General features: G+C 49.6%; 1 protein-coding gene across 2 annotated transcripts in view; it reads left to right on the top strand.

The window, feature by feature from the left end:
* AQP11 (aquaporin 11) overlaps window positions 1–17,142 on the top strand; it is a 335,864-nt gene that overhangs the window by 286,974 nt on the left and 31,748 nt on the right. For both annotated transcript variants that reach the window (XM_069639987.1, XM_069639986.1), the window contains exon 2: window positions 6,476–6,592. In XM_069639987.1, coding sequence (XP_069496088.1) covers window positions 6,476–6,592 — 117 coding nt within the window. The remainder of the gene's footprint in view (window positions 1–6,475; window positions 6,593–17,142) is intronic.

Raw genomic sequence — 17,142 nt, 5'->3', positions numbered from 1 at the left:
GACTTTCCAGATTGTTCATCGTGTCACCGACGCTTCGCGAAGGCGGATCCCCATCCTCTTTGCCTTAAGTGTTTGGGTCCGGACCACTGTTGGGACTCCTGTTTTTACTGTGATTCCCTTTCGGTCCGGGCACTTCAGCGTCGGTTGGAGCGGTGGGAGGAGATGTTTCGACATACTCCTCCTTTGCATTTTCAAGCTTTTATCAACAAAAAGAAGAAACGCCCGGTAAGTTCTTTGCTTTTTAGAGCACCCCGCCGGGAGATACCTTTCCGGGCTGTTCCCGAGCCGGGAGGAGCGTTAGCCGCTCTGTCACCGGGGTTTGCCCCGGGGTGCCTTCTGGGCCTAATAATTGTACCAGAGTGTTCTCTGAGGGTCTCCGTAAGGGGCCTGTGGATACCGGAGTACACTCCGAGGCCCCTCCTGTGGGAGCTGCTTGTAGACCCAGTTCTCCTGAGTCGTGGGGTACCGGAGCTCGCTCTGAGGCCTCTTTATCGGCTCCCCTCAAAAGTACCGGGGTGCGCCCCAAGGACTTGGTTGGGCTTGGTATTACTGAACGGATGTTCGAGGCCCGCATTAGTAAGGCTGTTACCGGACCTGAGTCCGAGGTCCCTCGTACAGAGGCTAAAGTTACCAACATTTCTGAGAGGCCTGGCAAGGCCTTATCGGTGAAAGTTGTTTCTCACCGTTCCCGCTCTTGTGGCGACGCCAGAACTGTTGAGGGGGCAAAGAGTGAAAGCTCTTCCTTTACCGTCAGTGCTGAGGTCCTTCCTGGGAAGGCTAGTTTGGCTATTGGTATGTCACAGAAACATTCCAGGCCTCATAGTACCGGCTCGGCCGAGGTTCCTTGCTTAAAGGCTAACATTAAGACCCCTGATCCATCGACGGGGACCCCTGCCTCACTTCCTCATGTGCTGCAGTTCCCCATAGGTGATGACAAAATGGCGGCCGTTCCCGCCACAACCACAGCTGACATTTTGGGCGCTTCCTTCCACCACTACGCCATCGGCCTCAGGTGTAGGACTTGGTTCTGTTGGTGAACATAAAATTCCTTGTGCGCATTTGTTTCGCCCAGTTTATGACTGGAACGCTCGGATGCCCCTTCCGCACAATGTCTCGTTGCCTGTGGGGTCGGCACCTTTGATTTTTGTGGACACTTCATGGGATGGGCCTGTGTGGCAACCCTCCCCTTTGCGTCCCTGGAATTATCCTCCTCATGAGAGGCCTCCTCCGGTAGCTCAAACCTTCTCCGGAGGACACCTTTTTCGGCAAATTTCTGACACTCATGGGTACCGACCCCATGAGGGAGTATTTCAAGGGTCTTTTTAGGGAGATATGCCCGCCGGCGCCGCCCTTGCCTATGGTGCCTCCCCCAACCCTTCCGCCATTGCCTCCATTGTCCCCTCTGGACAAGGCAGTGCCTGACACGGTTCAGCAGGATCCTGACCTGTCGGATGAGGCGCAGGGCAATCAGGACAATGAGGATCAGCCCCGCTCTAATAGAGCTTTTCATGACCGGATACTGGACATGATGTTCTTTTTGGATGTTCCGGTGCCCGAGGCACCCGTTCCCCAGGAGGGTGTGCTTTCAGGAGCGTTCACCCTGTCTCCTTCGGAGCTTACCGGCCTGTTCTTGCAGAAGGACGTTTTGGCCGAGGTCCGTAGGGTCTGGGAAAAGCCACACTCTGGACTTTTCGTCAATAAGAAAATTGATGAGCGATACAGGCTGCATTCTTCGGAAGAGGTGGTCCTGTCATCTTGTCCCTCCCGCCCCCCTCCTCCACAGTGGTGGATGCAGCCACTTTACAGTCCAGGCCTGCAGCATCCTCTTCTACGACGGCTACTCAGGTTCTGGACAAGGAGGACAAGCTCCTCGGCTCCCTTGGGAGGAAGATTTTCGCTAACTCGGCCTTGCAGCTACGGCAGGCCAATGCAGAACTGATGTTAGCGGGGGCGAACATGAGGATGTGGAAAGGTCTGTCAGAGTTCGAGGAGTTCATTCCGGTCGAGAAGCTGGAAGACTTTAAGGCGGGATTGTCCGATGCCAGGGTCTTGGCACAGGATCTGGTGGAGGCCGTGGCTCATCACGTCGACACTTCGGCTCGGGGCCTTATGCTGGGAGTTGATACCTCCCGACAGGCGTGGTTGCATGACGGATGTGGAGCTGACCAAAAGAAAGGTCAGCACCCAGACAGCTAAGTCCTTGTCCGTCCTGGTTAAAACTCCTTTTAGAACCTAGAGACCGTTGTCGCAAAGCTGCCCTTCTTCTGGTTTTAGAGGGTTTCTAGACCTGAAATCTCGCAGAGTGGATACCTCTTTGGGTAATAACCGCCGGAGGCAGCAACATACTCGGTTTTTCTCCCGCTCATCAGCCTCCTCCTCAGGTTCAAACACCACTGAAAAGCCTGCAAAATGAGGGTTCTCCGTGCTCGCACAAGACCCCGGTGGGAGGACGCATTGCGTCTCATTGGGAGGCGTGGCAGACCATCACTGAGGACAGGTGGGTCTTGTCAGTCGCACGGGCAGGCTTCCGCTTACCCTTACCCCCCACCCTTCAACCCTCCTTTCCAGCAGTCGGGGTCGTCCTCCCTAAAAGCCGAGGTTCGGAAACCTCTGGATCTCAGAGCTGTGGAACCCGTTCCCCTTGGGGAACGAGGGGAGGGCTTCTACTCCCGGCTGTTTATGGTGCCCAAACCCAACCAGGCTGGCCTGCGCCCCATCCTAGACCTTTCCGAGTTCAATCTTTTCCTACCCCAAGAGAAATTCAAGATGATCACACCCGACCAGATAAGGTCCTCCTTGCAGATGGGCTATTGGCTCAGCGTGGTGGACCTTCAGGATGCGTACATGCATATTCTGATTTGGAATCCACACAGGAGATATCTCCGCTTCTCTGTGGGAGAGGAGCCCTTCCAGTTTCGAGTGCTTCCTTTTGGCCTCAGCTCGGCGCCGCCTGTCTTCACGAAGATGATGTCGGTGATCGCGGCCTATCTTCGTCTGCAGGGTATCCATGTGTATCCGTATTTGGACAACTGGCTCTTACGCAGCCCGTGCCCTTTGAAAGCCGCCTGCAATCTTCAGTCTCTCCTCCAGCTCCTGTTCCACCTTGGGCTGTGGGTGAACTGGCGGAAATCTTCCATGACGGTCTCTCAGGACTTGATTTTCCTGGGTTTTCGCTGGAACACGATCGACTGCAGAGTGTACCTGACTGGGGACAGAATGGTGGATCTGTTGGCAACGTGTCAGATGTTTGCGCAGTCGGAGAGCATGTCGGCCTGGTGGTTCCAGAGGCTTCTGGGCCTCATGGCCTCGTGTGTTTTGGCTCTTCCTCTTGCCCGTTTCAAAATGAGGCGGACTGAGATGGCTCTTCGGATTTCTTGGCTTCAGGCTGTGGATCCGGACTCCAAGTTAATACGATTTCGGCTTTCATGAGAGCAGACCTGGACTGGTGGTCGTCTCTCAGTAACCTGTCGATAGGGGCAGGGTTTCAGGACCCAGCCCCGATGGTAACGGTCACAACAGACTCTTCCCTTATGGGGTGGGGTGCGAAGTTGGATCTTCTTCAGGTCTCGGATCTTTGGTCGCCTCAGGACAAGCTTCTCCACATAAATCATCTGGAGCTCCTGGCGATCTTCCTAGCGCTCAAGGCTTTCACACCGATCATTGCCAACAAAGTGGTCCGTATCCGCACGGACAATGTGGTGTCGATGTATTACCTCAACAAGCAAGGGGGCACCAAGTCTCCCCCTTCGTGGACCTGTCCATCCAGATTTGGGAGTGGGCTGTTCTTCATGGTGTCTGGCTACTTGCAGTACACATCCCAGGCCAGCTGAATGTCACGGCAGATGCCCTCATTCGGCGGACGATGGTCATCTACGAGTGGGAGTTGAAGGCGGAGGTCCTCATGGATTTTCCTGCGCTGGGGCACTCTGGAAGTGGACCTCTTCGCTATGACGGCAAACAAGAAGCTTCCTCTGTATGCCTCCAGAAGCGGGATGGCAGCCTCCTCTCTTGGGGATGCTCTCTAGCTTCCATGGCACAACATGAGGGCTTATGCCTTCCTGCCTCTGCCTCTAGTTCATCGGACGATTTGCAAATTGAGGAACTCAGTGAACTGTTCTCTTCTACTCATAGCCCGGTGGTGGCCGGCCAGGTTTTGATTCTCAGAACTTCAACATCTGTCGGTGTATCCGCCGATCAGGTTACCGGTGACCCCGAATCTTTTTCACCAGGGGGAACAGCAGCTGTGGCACCCCTTCCCACAATCGCTCAGCTTGGCGGCATGGTGCCTGAGTTCAAGTCTTTAGAACATCTTAGCATGTCTGCGGATAACATGATTATTATTCAGGCAGCCAGAAAACCCTCGACTAGGTCCCAGTACAGAAGCAAATGGCTCAGGTTCTGTCATTGGTGTTTAATCAAGCAGCTGGACCCAAGGGGGGGCTACAATTGACACAGTACTGTCCTTTGTATCCCACTTAGCAGAGTCGGGTGTTCAAGTTCTGTCATGCAGAACTTATCTTTCGGCAGTTTCCACTTACCTATCTACGGACCAATGCTCTTACTCTGTCTAACCCAGTGGTTAAGAGGCATTTTGCAGGCTTGATGTGCCTTCATCCTCCGATTCGTAGTCCGCACCTGGCGTGGGATCTATATGTGGTCCTGATGGCGTTGTGCCATAAACTTTTCGAACCAATGGCCAAGGTGGACCTCAAGCACCTGTCGTTGAAGGTGTCCTTTTTGGTCGCTGTTACTTCAGGAAGGCACGTGAGTGAGCTCCAGGCTTTGTCAGTGGAGCATCCCTTCTTGGCCTTTCACAAGGATAAGGTGGTCCTACGGACAAATCCTGCTTTCCTGCCGAAGGTGGTCTCTGAGTTCCATATGAACCAGTCAATCTCCCGGCCGGTCTTTTTTCCAAACCCCGCCTCAGAGGCTGAAAGGGTTCTGCATTGCCTGGATTTTAGAAGGGCTCTTAAGTTCTATCTGGACAGGACATCCGAGCTTAGGAGTTCTTCTCAACTGTTTGGGACCTTTGATAATCAACAAGGTAAGCAGGCCTCTAAGGCGACTATCTCTCGATGGATTGCTGTCTGCATCACGGAGTCTTACACCGTTCAAGGGCTGAAGCCTCCTAAAGGAATTCATGCACACTTGTTGCGGGGCAAGGCAGCCACGGTTGCCTTTCAGAAATATGTGCCTTGGCAGACCATCGCAAAGGCGGCTACTTGGGCCTCCCCATCTGCTTTTTGTAAGCATTATTGTCTAGACCTGAGCTCAAGATCTGATGCTCAGTTAATCAGGCTGTGCTGAAGAGCCTTTTTCAGTAAGGGATCTTTTCCATCCACCCATAGTTCCTATAACGAGTGCTTGGGAATCACCCACAAGTATGGAGGAAAGGGGATGGGACATAGGAGTATAACCAGGTTACTCACCGTAGTGACCACCTTACTCCTAGTCCATAGTCCCATTTCCTCCATACGCACGCCCGCCGTCCCCTCTAATAAGGTTCCTCTGTTATTGCTAAGAGGTCTCTGACCTGGCGATAGAAAAGGACTGATGGGCGATGCGCGGGGTGGAGCCGAGATGGGCGGGGTTGCGGCCGCGTGCCGGGCCCCACGTAGAAAGAGAGGACGGACTAAAAATGTTTGCAACATTTTTGGATGCTTTTTACAAAGTGCTCCGGTCCCGTCCCACAGGATGGAGGACTGTCCCATAAGTATGGAGGAAAGGGGACTATGGACTAGGAGTAAGGTGGTCACTACGGTGAGTGACCTGGTTATTCTGCCCAATTTTCCATGCGGTCAGTAAGTAAATTCTGGTCTATTGACTGTGTTCTTTGCCACAAAGAATGCTTCAATAGCATTTGCACTTCAAATTGCTCTGTGTTCATGGACTTTACAACACCTTTCCTGATGTTCCTTTGTTGAATGATGCCTGTTTGGCAGTCAAACAGGACATTGTGGAATTCCACAAAGCTTTGGAGCTAGTAGGGGTACTCTCCTTCAAAGATCTTGCATGAATAGGGAAGGTTAGAAATTTGGCAATCATTCCCAATTTCATTTGGGTCAGTTGGCGTCTTTAGAAGGACATAATGTCTCTGATGTCTCTAGACTTAGAACATCAGAATGTACCAAATCTGGGCACTTGCATTTGCTTTTCAGTAATGATATATGTATCAGGGTTTAAAATGTGCATTCTGGTAATTGACTCTTGATAAGTAAGAAATCGTATTTTGAGACTTAAGCCCATGCGAAGAACTTGCATTGATTCAATGTGACCTTTTATGGCTGGCTAAGAGCTTGTAGCCTGACATTTTTACTCGAATGTAGAATAACTGATGGAAGTATTTCCCTCTGTTAACAACACAAGTTAAACTATCATCCTTGCAAACCTTTTCCTTTTTGAAATATTGTTTCTTAATGTTTACAGAAATCAAGATGATGCTATGTAATACCATATCATTGATTGTGTTTTGCAGCTGGACAACTAACTGGGGCCATGTTCAATCCAGCTTTGGCTTTCTCACTAAACTTTTTCTGCCAAGGAAGCAGCTTCACAGACAACGTGGTTGTATATTGGGTAGGACCTATTGCAGGTAACTATTTTATTTAAAGACATTCACTAAGTCAGTTAACATCAATAAGTTTGTTCTTTGCAACTTTAATGATTGTTTCATTTTGACAACATCTAACATGATGAAAATAATTGGTATAATTGCTTGTTTCTAAAATTCAGTGTGTACTTGACTGTGTATTGTCTTCTTCATCTGCACTCTTGACCAGGATACCTGTGACAAAATCCGATTCTGGCCACAAGATGTACAGTGTAAATCAAAGACTTATGCTATTTCAATCATATTTGTAAAACCGATACAAAGGGAATAATATGCCTCCTCTATATTGGTAGCATGTGTCGAGGGCGTCCTATATTCATCAGAAGAAGGAGTTAGCAGTGGAAACCTCCAAACAACATTAGAGTAAATGGCAAACTAAAGTGAATGCCAAAGCAGTGTTTTACTGTGGCAATAAGCCACGAGACTGCGGGTCTATACCGCCCCAGGTAATGCCCCCGTAGTGAGGGCCTTAACGAAGCGCCGGGGGCATTACCGCTCGCGGTATTGGCCCGCAGTCGAGGGGCTTATTGCTATTAGAACCCCGGCCCGTTAGACCAGGGTACTAATTGATTTTTTTTTCTAATACGAAACACGTTTCGGAACAGTAAAAAAAATGAAAATGTAAAAAGAAAATGGCTGCCGGGAAAGGGAAAACTTAGTCCGTTTTCCCTTTCCATGGTGGCCATCGGGAGCGGGCGTGCTGGGAACACTCTGTTCCCAGCGCGTCCGCTCCCGAGAAAAGAAGAAAAAAGAAGGTAAGTGGGGTGGGGAAGGAAGAAAAAAAAAACATACCGCAGTCTCCGGCGGGGGATGATGGAAGCCTCCAGCCGTGTGGAGGCTTGGAGCAGGGATGGCCCTGATCTGAGTCTCGACACGGCTGGAGGTTTCCATCGTCCCCTGCCGGAGACTGCGGGACAGAAGGTAAGTGGGGTGGGAGGAGGGAGGATGAAAGGGGAAACAAAAAAAAATGTCCTACCTGAGTCCACGGCGGGGGATGAGGGAAGCCTCCATCCATGGGGAGGCTCGGAGCGGGGATTGCCCCGTTTCAAGCCTCCTCATTGGCTGAGGGGCTGCCACGCCCCTCGAAGGGAACAGAGTACCCTGCACGCACGGCGTAAAAGGGAATACCGTGTGGTATGGCTCGCAAATGAGCCAATCACCACGCTGTATTCCCATTGCGCCGCGCGTGCCGGGTACTAATGAAATATATAGTTACTCAAACACTTTACAATTAAAAGTACTTACAACCCTCTTATTAACAAAATCAAACACATAATGAATACTAGATACGTAGACTGTATAGTATGGGAACCATACTCCATGAGGGAAACATGTTGGTAAAAATTAAAAGGAAAACTCATAATGGAGTCCAATTTTTCATCTTGGCTCTTCTCTATGTAGCATAAGATTAGGTACAAACATATTGATTTGGCGAATTGGCTCAAAGAAACTGGACCGGTGGTGGATGGCTTCAAACCAGATTTCTCGACTGATGGTTTGGATGTCTTAGCTGGTGCTCTGTGTGTATAATGCGGTCAGGTATCACTCTCTTAACAAAGGTTTAGTGGCTTCTCAGAATGCTCTAAGGATCACAACAGATTCAAAGTAGGTCTCTCCGTTTACACAAACATTTTTTTCCAGTCCTGAAGAGATTATACAAAAAAGTAGGTAAACATTCTAATGATGTAATTCCATCAAAGACTAAAAATCAATTTTATGATTACTTTGAAGGTAGTGTGATATTTATTATTCTAAATTGCATGCTACATAATGTTCCTACATTTGTTAACGTTTTTTAATTAAAGGAAAGAGTCACTTGAATATTATAACTCATTTACATGTCTTTCTTTTATACATTTATGGGATTACTCCCGGAGAGTGCTACACTGTTCCGACAGAGTGTTCAGTAGGACTTTGTTTGTCTTTGCAATTTGCAAACTGATGCGGATGGAGCACAAGGATGGCGAGGAGGAGCTTGAGAAAGAGCTTAATTCTTCCATACGTTATTTCCAAGAGAGGACTTTCTCTGTAATGGAATTTCTAGAGTTGGTAGTACCAGTCAACCTGCCTATGGAGTCAGGGGTTCTGGCCCCAGTTCTTGCTGCAAGACTAGAAAGACTAGATGTCCCACTAAAATGGGACAGAGTTAAGGAGGCATGTAGGATTTGGGAGGCATTATCCGTTCATTACTAAATAGAGACTCAATGCAAAGAAAGTCTTTGGTTCCTTAAAGGTGACACCAGGAGGGTTGTAATAAGTGAGTGCGTTGATCAGTGGCAGAAGACTGCATGAATATAGGGAAATGGGCATCTGGTACCACCACTTGTAGAGCTTCCCTAAGATCTAACTTTCTGATGATGAAGCCTCAACTGAAATGTGTGTACCTTCGCAGGCCAAGCAAGGGCCCCGTTTGTATACTGATACAGGTTTCTCCACCTTGATGGGTCACAGTGCACTCTGTAGGGCCCTCCTTTCGCGGAAATCAAATCTTAACCTCTCTTACTCCTACGTCCCGTCCCCTTTCCTCCATTGGGACGGGACCGGAGCACTTTTGTAAAAAAAAAAAGCATCAAAACTTGTTTTGTCCCTTTATTTTTACGCGGGGCACCGCACGTGGCCGTGGCCCTGCCCTCCTGAGATCCGCCCCGTGCTTCGCCCATCAGTCCTTTACTCTGCGCGGTTGGGGCTGGACATACTTGCATCACTGGTAGTTTTTTTATTTTTACTCCTGTTGTCCTTCCTTCTTGCTGTGGTTCCATTGTCGTCTAGTCCTCCGTCTATAGCGCAGCATCTGGGATTCGTGGCATGTTCTTCATGCAAACGTCGTTTTGCAGAGGTGGATCCTCATCCTATGTGCCTGGAGTGTCTAGACCCGGAACATCGCTGGGACTCGTGTCTTTATTGCGACACCCTCTCTGTCCGGGCACTCCAGCGTATTCTGTGGTGGGAGGTCGTGTTCCAACATGTTCCTCCTCCACATTTACAGCTCTTCAGTGATGAGAAAAAGAAACGCCCGGTAAGTTCTTTACTTTTTAGGGCACCGCGGCATGGGGACCTTTTCCCGGGGTCTCCCGGGACCTGGAGGGGCTTGCGCAGCTCTTCTACCGGGGGCATCCGTGAGGTGTTCCGTAAGGGGCCTAATAGGCACACCGGAGCTTCCTCCGAGGGTTCCCACAGTTGGCCTGCCAAAACCGGACATTTCTTCTGAGGTTCCCCTTTTGGGGGCTAAGGTTCAGCCCAGTTCTTCTGTGGCTTTAGATAGCGAGGTTCGCCCTGAGGTCTCAATTTCTGGGGCTTTCCATACCGAGTCACGGCTCGAGGCCCCTAGTCAGGGAGCTAAACGTCCCAGGTTAAAGCCTGAGGTTTCTCTTCTTGGGGCTAATTCGAGTACCGGCAGAACCGAGGATTCCTCTTTGAGGGTCTTGTTGTGAGGTGTATTCCTCGCCCGTCCCACGCCCGGGGTCGTGCTGGTACTGGTTATGTCGAGGGGGCAAAGAAGGCGGTCACGCATCACATGCCTTTGAGTACCAGCTCTGCCGAGGTTCCTCCACTGGAGGCAAATTTTGGGGCAGTACCGAAGATGTCTGGTATACATCCTAGATCTGCCAGCATCGGCTCGGCCGAGGAGCCTTGTTTCAAGGCTAAAGAGCCACCTAAGTCCCATGACTCGCCTGAGGAGATAGTTGCCTCACTTTCTTCTGTGACGCAGTTCTCTTCAGGTGTCGACAAACTGGTGGCTCAACCTCCGTGGTCCACGTCAGCCATTTTGGATACCTCTTACACCAACGTTCACGACGGCGGGTGCTGGGAGCATTCCCTTTGGAGCTGAGCAGTTTTTCCACACCACATGGACCACAAGAACCTGTTCCGCCCTTCTACTGATTCAAGGCATAAAATAAGCAGTATTGCATCGCAATTTGCGATATAATAATGATGTTTTGCTGTGTATTTTAATAATTATGTCGCACAAACTGCAATATGATTTCCACAGCAAAAAGGAAAAAAAAATGATTGTGCACTGCAGGCGGGGCAGAAGCACCCGGGCTGGGCTAACAGCATTGTATCAATGTTATGTCAGCCCAGCCCGGATGCGGTGCCATTACGTGACGCCCGTCGTGAGAGGAGGATCTCAGCCCCCCTCACACTCTGGCTCAACTTTCTGGAGGTAAGGAGGCCGAGGGAGTCACAGGAGGAGCCCGAGGGGAGGTTTGCGTTGGGGAGAGCAGCCGCTCTCTAACACCCAGCACCCGCCGTAATAACGCAGTCTGCTGCTCATAGAAGGCTTCTTCTACGAGAAGCAGGCTGCATTATTACGGCGGGTGCTGGGTGTTAGAGAGTGGCTGCTCTCTAAGACTCAGTTCAAATTGAAATATGCAAATTTCATTAAATTGCATTTTCACAACCACCCAAATTGCATAGGACAAAAGGCATTTGCCTTCCATAAAATCAACATGTTAAAATGTGCACATGTAAACTCCAAGAACCAATACAAAGGTTTTCCCTGAAATTTGCAACACCTTAGTTGTTTTTCATCAGGTTATGTAGTGCAGTGGTGAGTTGTCCAGCCTGCAAACCTGATGGCTGTGGTTCAATGGGGCTGAGTCCACCCTAACCTGGTAAAAAAAAGAACGAAAGCAAAAGAAACGCACGTTAGCATTGAAAGTCGGCAAAAAAGAATGAAAGGTGAAGCAAAATAAACGCGCATTATTTTGCTTCACCTGCATTCTTTTTGCCATCCTGCTGGAAGCATTAGTCATTGCTGCAGAAATAAAACCACACTCGGGCAGGGAGTCCGCGGCAGCGCAGTCCTGCAAGCATAAAAACAAAATATATATATAATAATCCGTGAAAGCTTTCCCCATCAAAATTCTGGAGATTCCAGTGTCTTTCCTCCCTCTCCCCTCCCCTACCGTCTCCCTGAAAACTCCCCCATAACCCCACCAGACCCCTGCTCTTCATTTCATTTGTTTGTCTCACCCTTCCCCAAATGGCATGCACACACACATTAACTCCAACACATGCCCTCTCTCTCTTCTGGCCTCCCACCCTTGCGCTGGTAACTCATGCAGGCACCCATCGTTCACATCGTCTTTCTCCTGCCCTGCACATTTTGTATCTTTTAACTGACCCTTATTTTCAACATTTCACTTTCCCTGGGCTCATTTTCACCCTCCCAGCACTGTACATGCAGGCACCCTTTCTAGCACCCTGCTTTCTCACATGCACCCAGTCACAAAACACATGTACCCTTCTCTTGCACCCTGGCTCTCTCCAACCCCATTTCTCACACTCTTTAACCCTGGCTCTTTTGAAGCCTTGCCCAAACTCGTCTCTTGCACCATATTTCTTGACTCTTGCACCAAAGCTCTCGTTCTCACACGATAGTTCTCACTATTGCATCCTATCTCTCACACTTAGCCCTCTCAACATGCACACTCACTACTCTCACACTTATACTTCAGAGGTACATAGAAATCATTTCTGCATTCTTGCTAATTCTACTTGGGGTACAACTAATACTGGTGACATTCAGTATTAGTACAAAATTGCTAATCAAATTAGTTCATTTGCTAATCAAAAAAATGTTTATTAGCAAAATCTGCTAATCGATTTTTGAAAACTAATTTATGCCTTGTGATTGGCGTGCTCGGGCACCGCTGCCTCATACAGTCTTGCTGCCTCCCATCGGTGACAGTGGTGACAGCTGCCACTCTTCAGTTCCAGCCGTCATCTGCATCCGCCACCACAGTGGGCCAATTCCTCTCTAAGGAGGCTAGACGCCATTGGCAAGAAAGTCCTTTCCAATTCGGTGCTCCAACTTCATCAAACTAACACCGACCTCATCATGGCAGCAGTCAATCTTAGGCTGTGGAAGGAGCTAGCTGAATGTATCCCTGTGGATAGGTTAGACGACTTCAAAGCTGTTTTCTCGAACGCTAAAGTGTTGGCACAAGATCTGCTGGAATCTGCGGCACACCACGTAGATAACCCCGCTTGAGGCATTATGGTCGGGGTCGACATCTCCCTCCAAGCGTGGCTCCATGCAACGAAGTTCTCAAAGGAAGTGCAGGACAAGGTGCTAGACCTTCGTTTTGATGTCAAGGATCTGTTTCATTCCTCCACAGACGAGAAACTCCCGACTCTTCTGCCTTTTCCCCCATTGTCCCCTGCGGACAAGGCAGCGCCCGACACGGTTCAGCAGGATCCTGACCTGTCGGATGAAGCGCAGGGCGATCAGGACAACGAGGACCTGCCCCGCTCTATTAGAACTTTCCATGACCAGGTACTGGACATGATGTGCTTCTTAGATGTTCCGGTGTCCGAGGTACCCGCTCCGCAGGAGGGTGTGCTTTCTGGGGCGTTCACCCTGTCTCCTTCGGATCGTACCTGCCTGTTATTGCAGAAGGACGTTCTGGCCGAGGTCCGCAGGGTCTGGGAAAAGCCACACTCGGGACTTTTTGTCAATAAGAAAATTGACGCGAGATACAGGCTGCATTCTTCGGAAGAGGTGGCCCTGTCGTCTTGTCCGCCCCCCTCCTCCACAGTGGTGGCCGCAGCCACTTTGCAATCCAGGCCTGCAGCATCCTCTTCCACGACGGCTACTCAGGTTCTGGGAAAGGAGGACAAGCTCCTTGACTCCCTTGGGAGGAAAATCTTTGCCAACTTGGCCTTGCAGCTCAGGCAGGCCAACGCCGAATTGGTGTTAGCGGGAGCTAATATGCGGATGTGGAAAGGTTTGTCAGAGTTTGAGGTGTTTATCCCAGTCAAGAAGCTGTAAGACTTTAAAGGGGGTCTGTCCGACGCCGAACTTACCTTTCAGCGGTCTCCGCTTACCTTTCTACAGACCAATGTTCCTACTCTCTGAGTAACCCAGTGGTTAAGAGGCATTTTGCAGGCTTGACACGCCTATACCCTCCAGTTCGTAGTCTGCACCCGCCGTGGGACCTAAATGTAATCCTGACGGCGCTGTGCCATAAGCCTTTTGAACCCATGGCCACGGTGAACCTCAAGTGCCTATCCTGGAAAGTGTCCTTTCTGGTCGCCGTTACCTCAGCAAGGCGGGTGAGTGAGCTCCAGGCCTTGTCAGTGGAGCATACCTTCTTGGTCTTTCACAAGGACAAGGTAGTCCTATGGACAAACCCTGCCTTTCTACCGAAGGTGGTAACTGAAGTCGATCTCCCTGCCGGTCTTTTATCCGAACCCTACCTCAGAGGTAGAAAGGGTTCTACACTGTCCTGATGTCAGAACGGCTCTTAAGTTCTACCTTGACAGGACTTCCACGTTTAGGAGTTCTGCTCAACTTTTTGTGACTTTCTGTAACATTACAGAGTCTTTCACCGTCCAAGGGCTTAAACCTCCTAAGGGTATTAATGCACACCTGGTGCGGGGCAAGGTAGCTGAGCAGACCCCAGGGAGCTTGAGGTGCCCAAGGGAGCTCACTGATACGACCTGGAGAAGCTCCGTAAAAAACAGATGACCGTAAGATCCATACTGCATAAGTCCATTGCTAGGGCAGCTTCTTGGGCCTCCCCATCCGCATTTTGTAAGCATTATGTCTTGACATGAGCTCGAGAGATGATGCTCAGTTTGGTCAGGCTGTGCTGAAGAACCTTTTTCAATAAGGGGTATTTCCATCCACCCGTAGTTCCAGTTAGGAGTGCTTGGGAATCTCCCATAAGTATGGAGGAAAGGGGACGGGACGTATTAGTATAACCAGGTTACTCATCGTAGTGGCCACCTTACTCCTAGTCCATAGTCCCCTTTCCTCCATACGCCCGCCGTCCCCTCTAATAAAGTTCCTCTGTTATTGCTAATCGGTCTCTGACCTGGCGATAGAAAAGGACTGATGGGCGGGGTTACGGCCTCATGCCGGGACCCGCACAGAAAGAGAGGAAGGACACATTTTTGAAAACATTTTGTGGATGCTTTTTACAAAGTGCTCCGGTCCCCTCCTACAGGACGGAGAGATGTCCCATAAGTATGGAGGAAAGGGACTATCGACTAGGAGTAAGGTGGTCACTATGGTGAGTAACCTGGTTAATTGTTCAAACTTATACAACGTGTCAAGGACTTTCGATTGTACAAGGGTTTTGGCTTGACCCTTGTATGACCACCTTGCCACCTCACGCCAGCCTTCCCTATGGCCTCTTGGTACTCGTAGTTTGAATATGTTCGTAATTCCACATTCTCTTTGTTCAGGACAGGGGTACCAGCTAGAGGCCTTTGAATGAGCACCCACCTGACACCGGACCACTTTATCTCTGGTACCAAGTTCGTTCACAATAAAGACCTCTGTCTATTAATCTTCTTAATGTTGCCACTGCAGCCTTGTGCCTAACACAGTCCGGTCCACTATCAGGTTCTTCTGACTCATCGACTGTGATGAACTTGTTGATGTTTCTTTTGCCACTGGAGTCAAGGGCGGTACCACAATGGCAACCACGTCTCCCCGCCCTGGCTATCAATGCGAGAGTGTTCAATTTTTCGCTGACATCCATCACACCATTCGCCAGCTGCGAGTCCCAGTCTTAGGTTTCCTTTGTTGGAGGCTTTGCAAGTCTGGATTGAAAGGGGCAAGGGTAAATCCCTCCTTGACGTCCTTTCAGGTCTCGCTGCCTTTCTCCTCCGTTTGAACTGCCGTCCTGGAATAGCTGCTTCCTCGTGCGTTGCCTTTTATCCATATGGCATATGGGGAGGGGAAATGGCAGCCGGCGGGGGGGGGGGTGTGTGTGTGTGTGTGTGTGTGTGTGTGTGTGTGTGTGTGTGTGTAGCCATCGCTTTTGGATTCAGTTCCTGGGGGTGGACCAGTGCAAGAGGAACACCTGGATGAGGGGTCTTGGGAGAGTGGAAGAGGGACACCGGAGGGTGAGATGTGGTATCCCCTTCCTTGTAACACCTTTTCCCCATCCTACAAGGTAGGATACCTACAAACTCAACCCCCCCCCCCCTTTCCCGACATGAACACAACACTTTCTCACGGATAGTTCACCGTGGGCGACAGCGGACTAACACCAGAGCTGTATACCTGACATGTCCCAAAACCATGGTCAGGCAATTACGGATCATTACACACACCTGACTTCCATCACACTTCCCGGCACGAAAGCACACTGAGTCACGCAAAACACATGAGGAAACAGCGGTTCCAAGATGGCCATTTAATACAAGGAGAAAGACGGCGAGACCGGAGAGGGTTGCAAGGGGGGGAAGCACCCATGACCTATAAAGACCGTTACTTTCATGAACCTTGGAGAACAAGAAGCCGAAGATCAGGAACTAAGGCTGATCAAACCTTCACAGTGTGACGGAGATACCTGGGACTCTCCTGCGTCGATGACCAAGGCAGGGAGGAGCGATTGCTGCTGTGGTACTGTCCATGGCTTCTACAACAAAGCGGCGTCTGAAAAGAAAGCACAGCTGGTGAGTCGGAGAGACTCCTACCAAACCAGCTTGTGTTTTGAACCAAGGTTGCACGCAGCAACATTGTATAAAGAGAACAGTGTGTGAACCGTTTGTGATAAGCAACGCAAATCCAATTGTAACTAAACCTTGGGGAAAGCAAGAAAAAATGCCATTCACAGAGTGGTCTGGCACCACGTAGGGTGCTCATTCGAAATTCTCTGTTAGGTATCGGACTGATGCGGAGTAGGAAAGAGATGAAGTGGATCTGCAACGGGTTAAGCTAGGGGGATCCGACATTGAACATTTTTTGGTTTTTGCTTATGGCAAGTATCTGAGCCCGGCACAGGGGGATCCCGGGTGACCACCCAAGTTGAATATTGAAGAGAACCTTTATGTGTTTTAGTACAGCAGGCCATCTGCACCAAGAGAATTGCAAGAAGTAAAGAGACTTGGACACAGAAGGTCCTGAACTGGGAAAATGTAACTGTATCCCTGTGCCGCAGAAGCTAGAGTGTGTGCTTTGCTCGAGTGACACGCCTTGTCCGGTGCTGAAAACGTGGGGAAGGGAGGCCAACTGCCCGAACACCCTGACATATTATTTTGTGAACACTTCTTTCTTTTTCATGAACATTACCTCACATTATTTTGTAATTTAGTGGTAAGGATTGGCATTTTTTTTTTTTTTAGTGTAGGCCCTTTTCATTTTTTATTTGACAAGACTCCACTAGGACTGCATTATTATTATTTGATGGTCATAGCTTGCTCCCATCTCTAGATTTAGGTTTAGATTGGCGTTCATCACACCCTTGCAAAAGTTCAATAAACACCGTTGAACGGTGTTACTATTGCCACCATGCGTTCCTTACAGACTCTATCATAAAATGAGGAATATTTAGGAGGACACAAACCATTTGAAGAACAAGTTACTTACCCCTGGTAACGTTGTTTCGGCTGAATGTTACTTCTACGTATTCCTCATCGCCCTCCCAACCTACCCCACTGTCGAATTTTCGAGCTTTAGACTTTACGCTCTTTTAAGGTCTGATAATTAAAGGCACTTGACAATGGTGTTAATTCTGCATATGGCTGGCGGAACAACAACTGAAGCCAGCGGGTGCTACGCATGGCAT

The sequence above is a fragment of the Ambystoma mexicanum genome, chromosome 7q (genome assembly GCF_040938575.1).
Source record: "Ambystoma mexicanum isolate Mex_15411 chromosome 7q, UKY_AmexF1_1, whole genome shotgun sequence".
Lineage (NCBI taxonomy): Eukaryota > Metazoa > Chordata > Amphibia > Caudata > Ambystomatidae > Ambystoma > Ambystoma mexicanum.
This window is presented reverse-complemented; position numbering and strand designations above follow the sequence as displayed.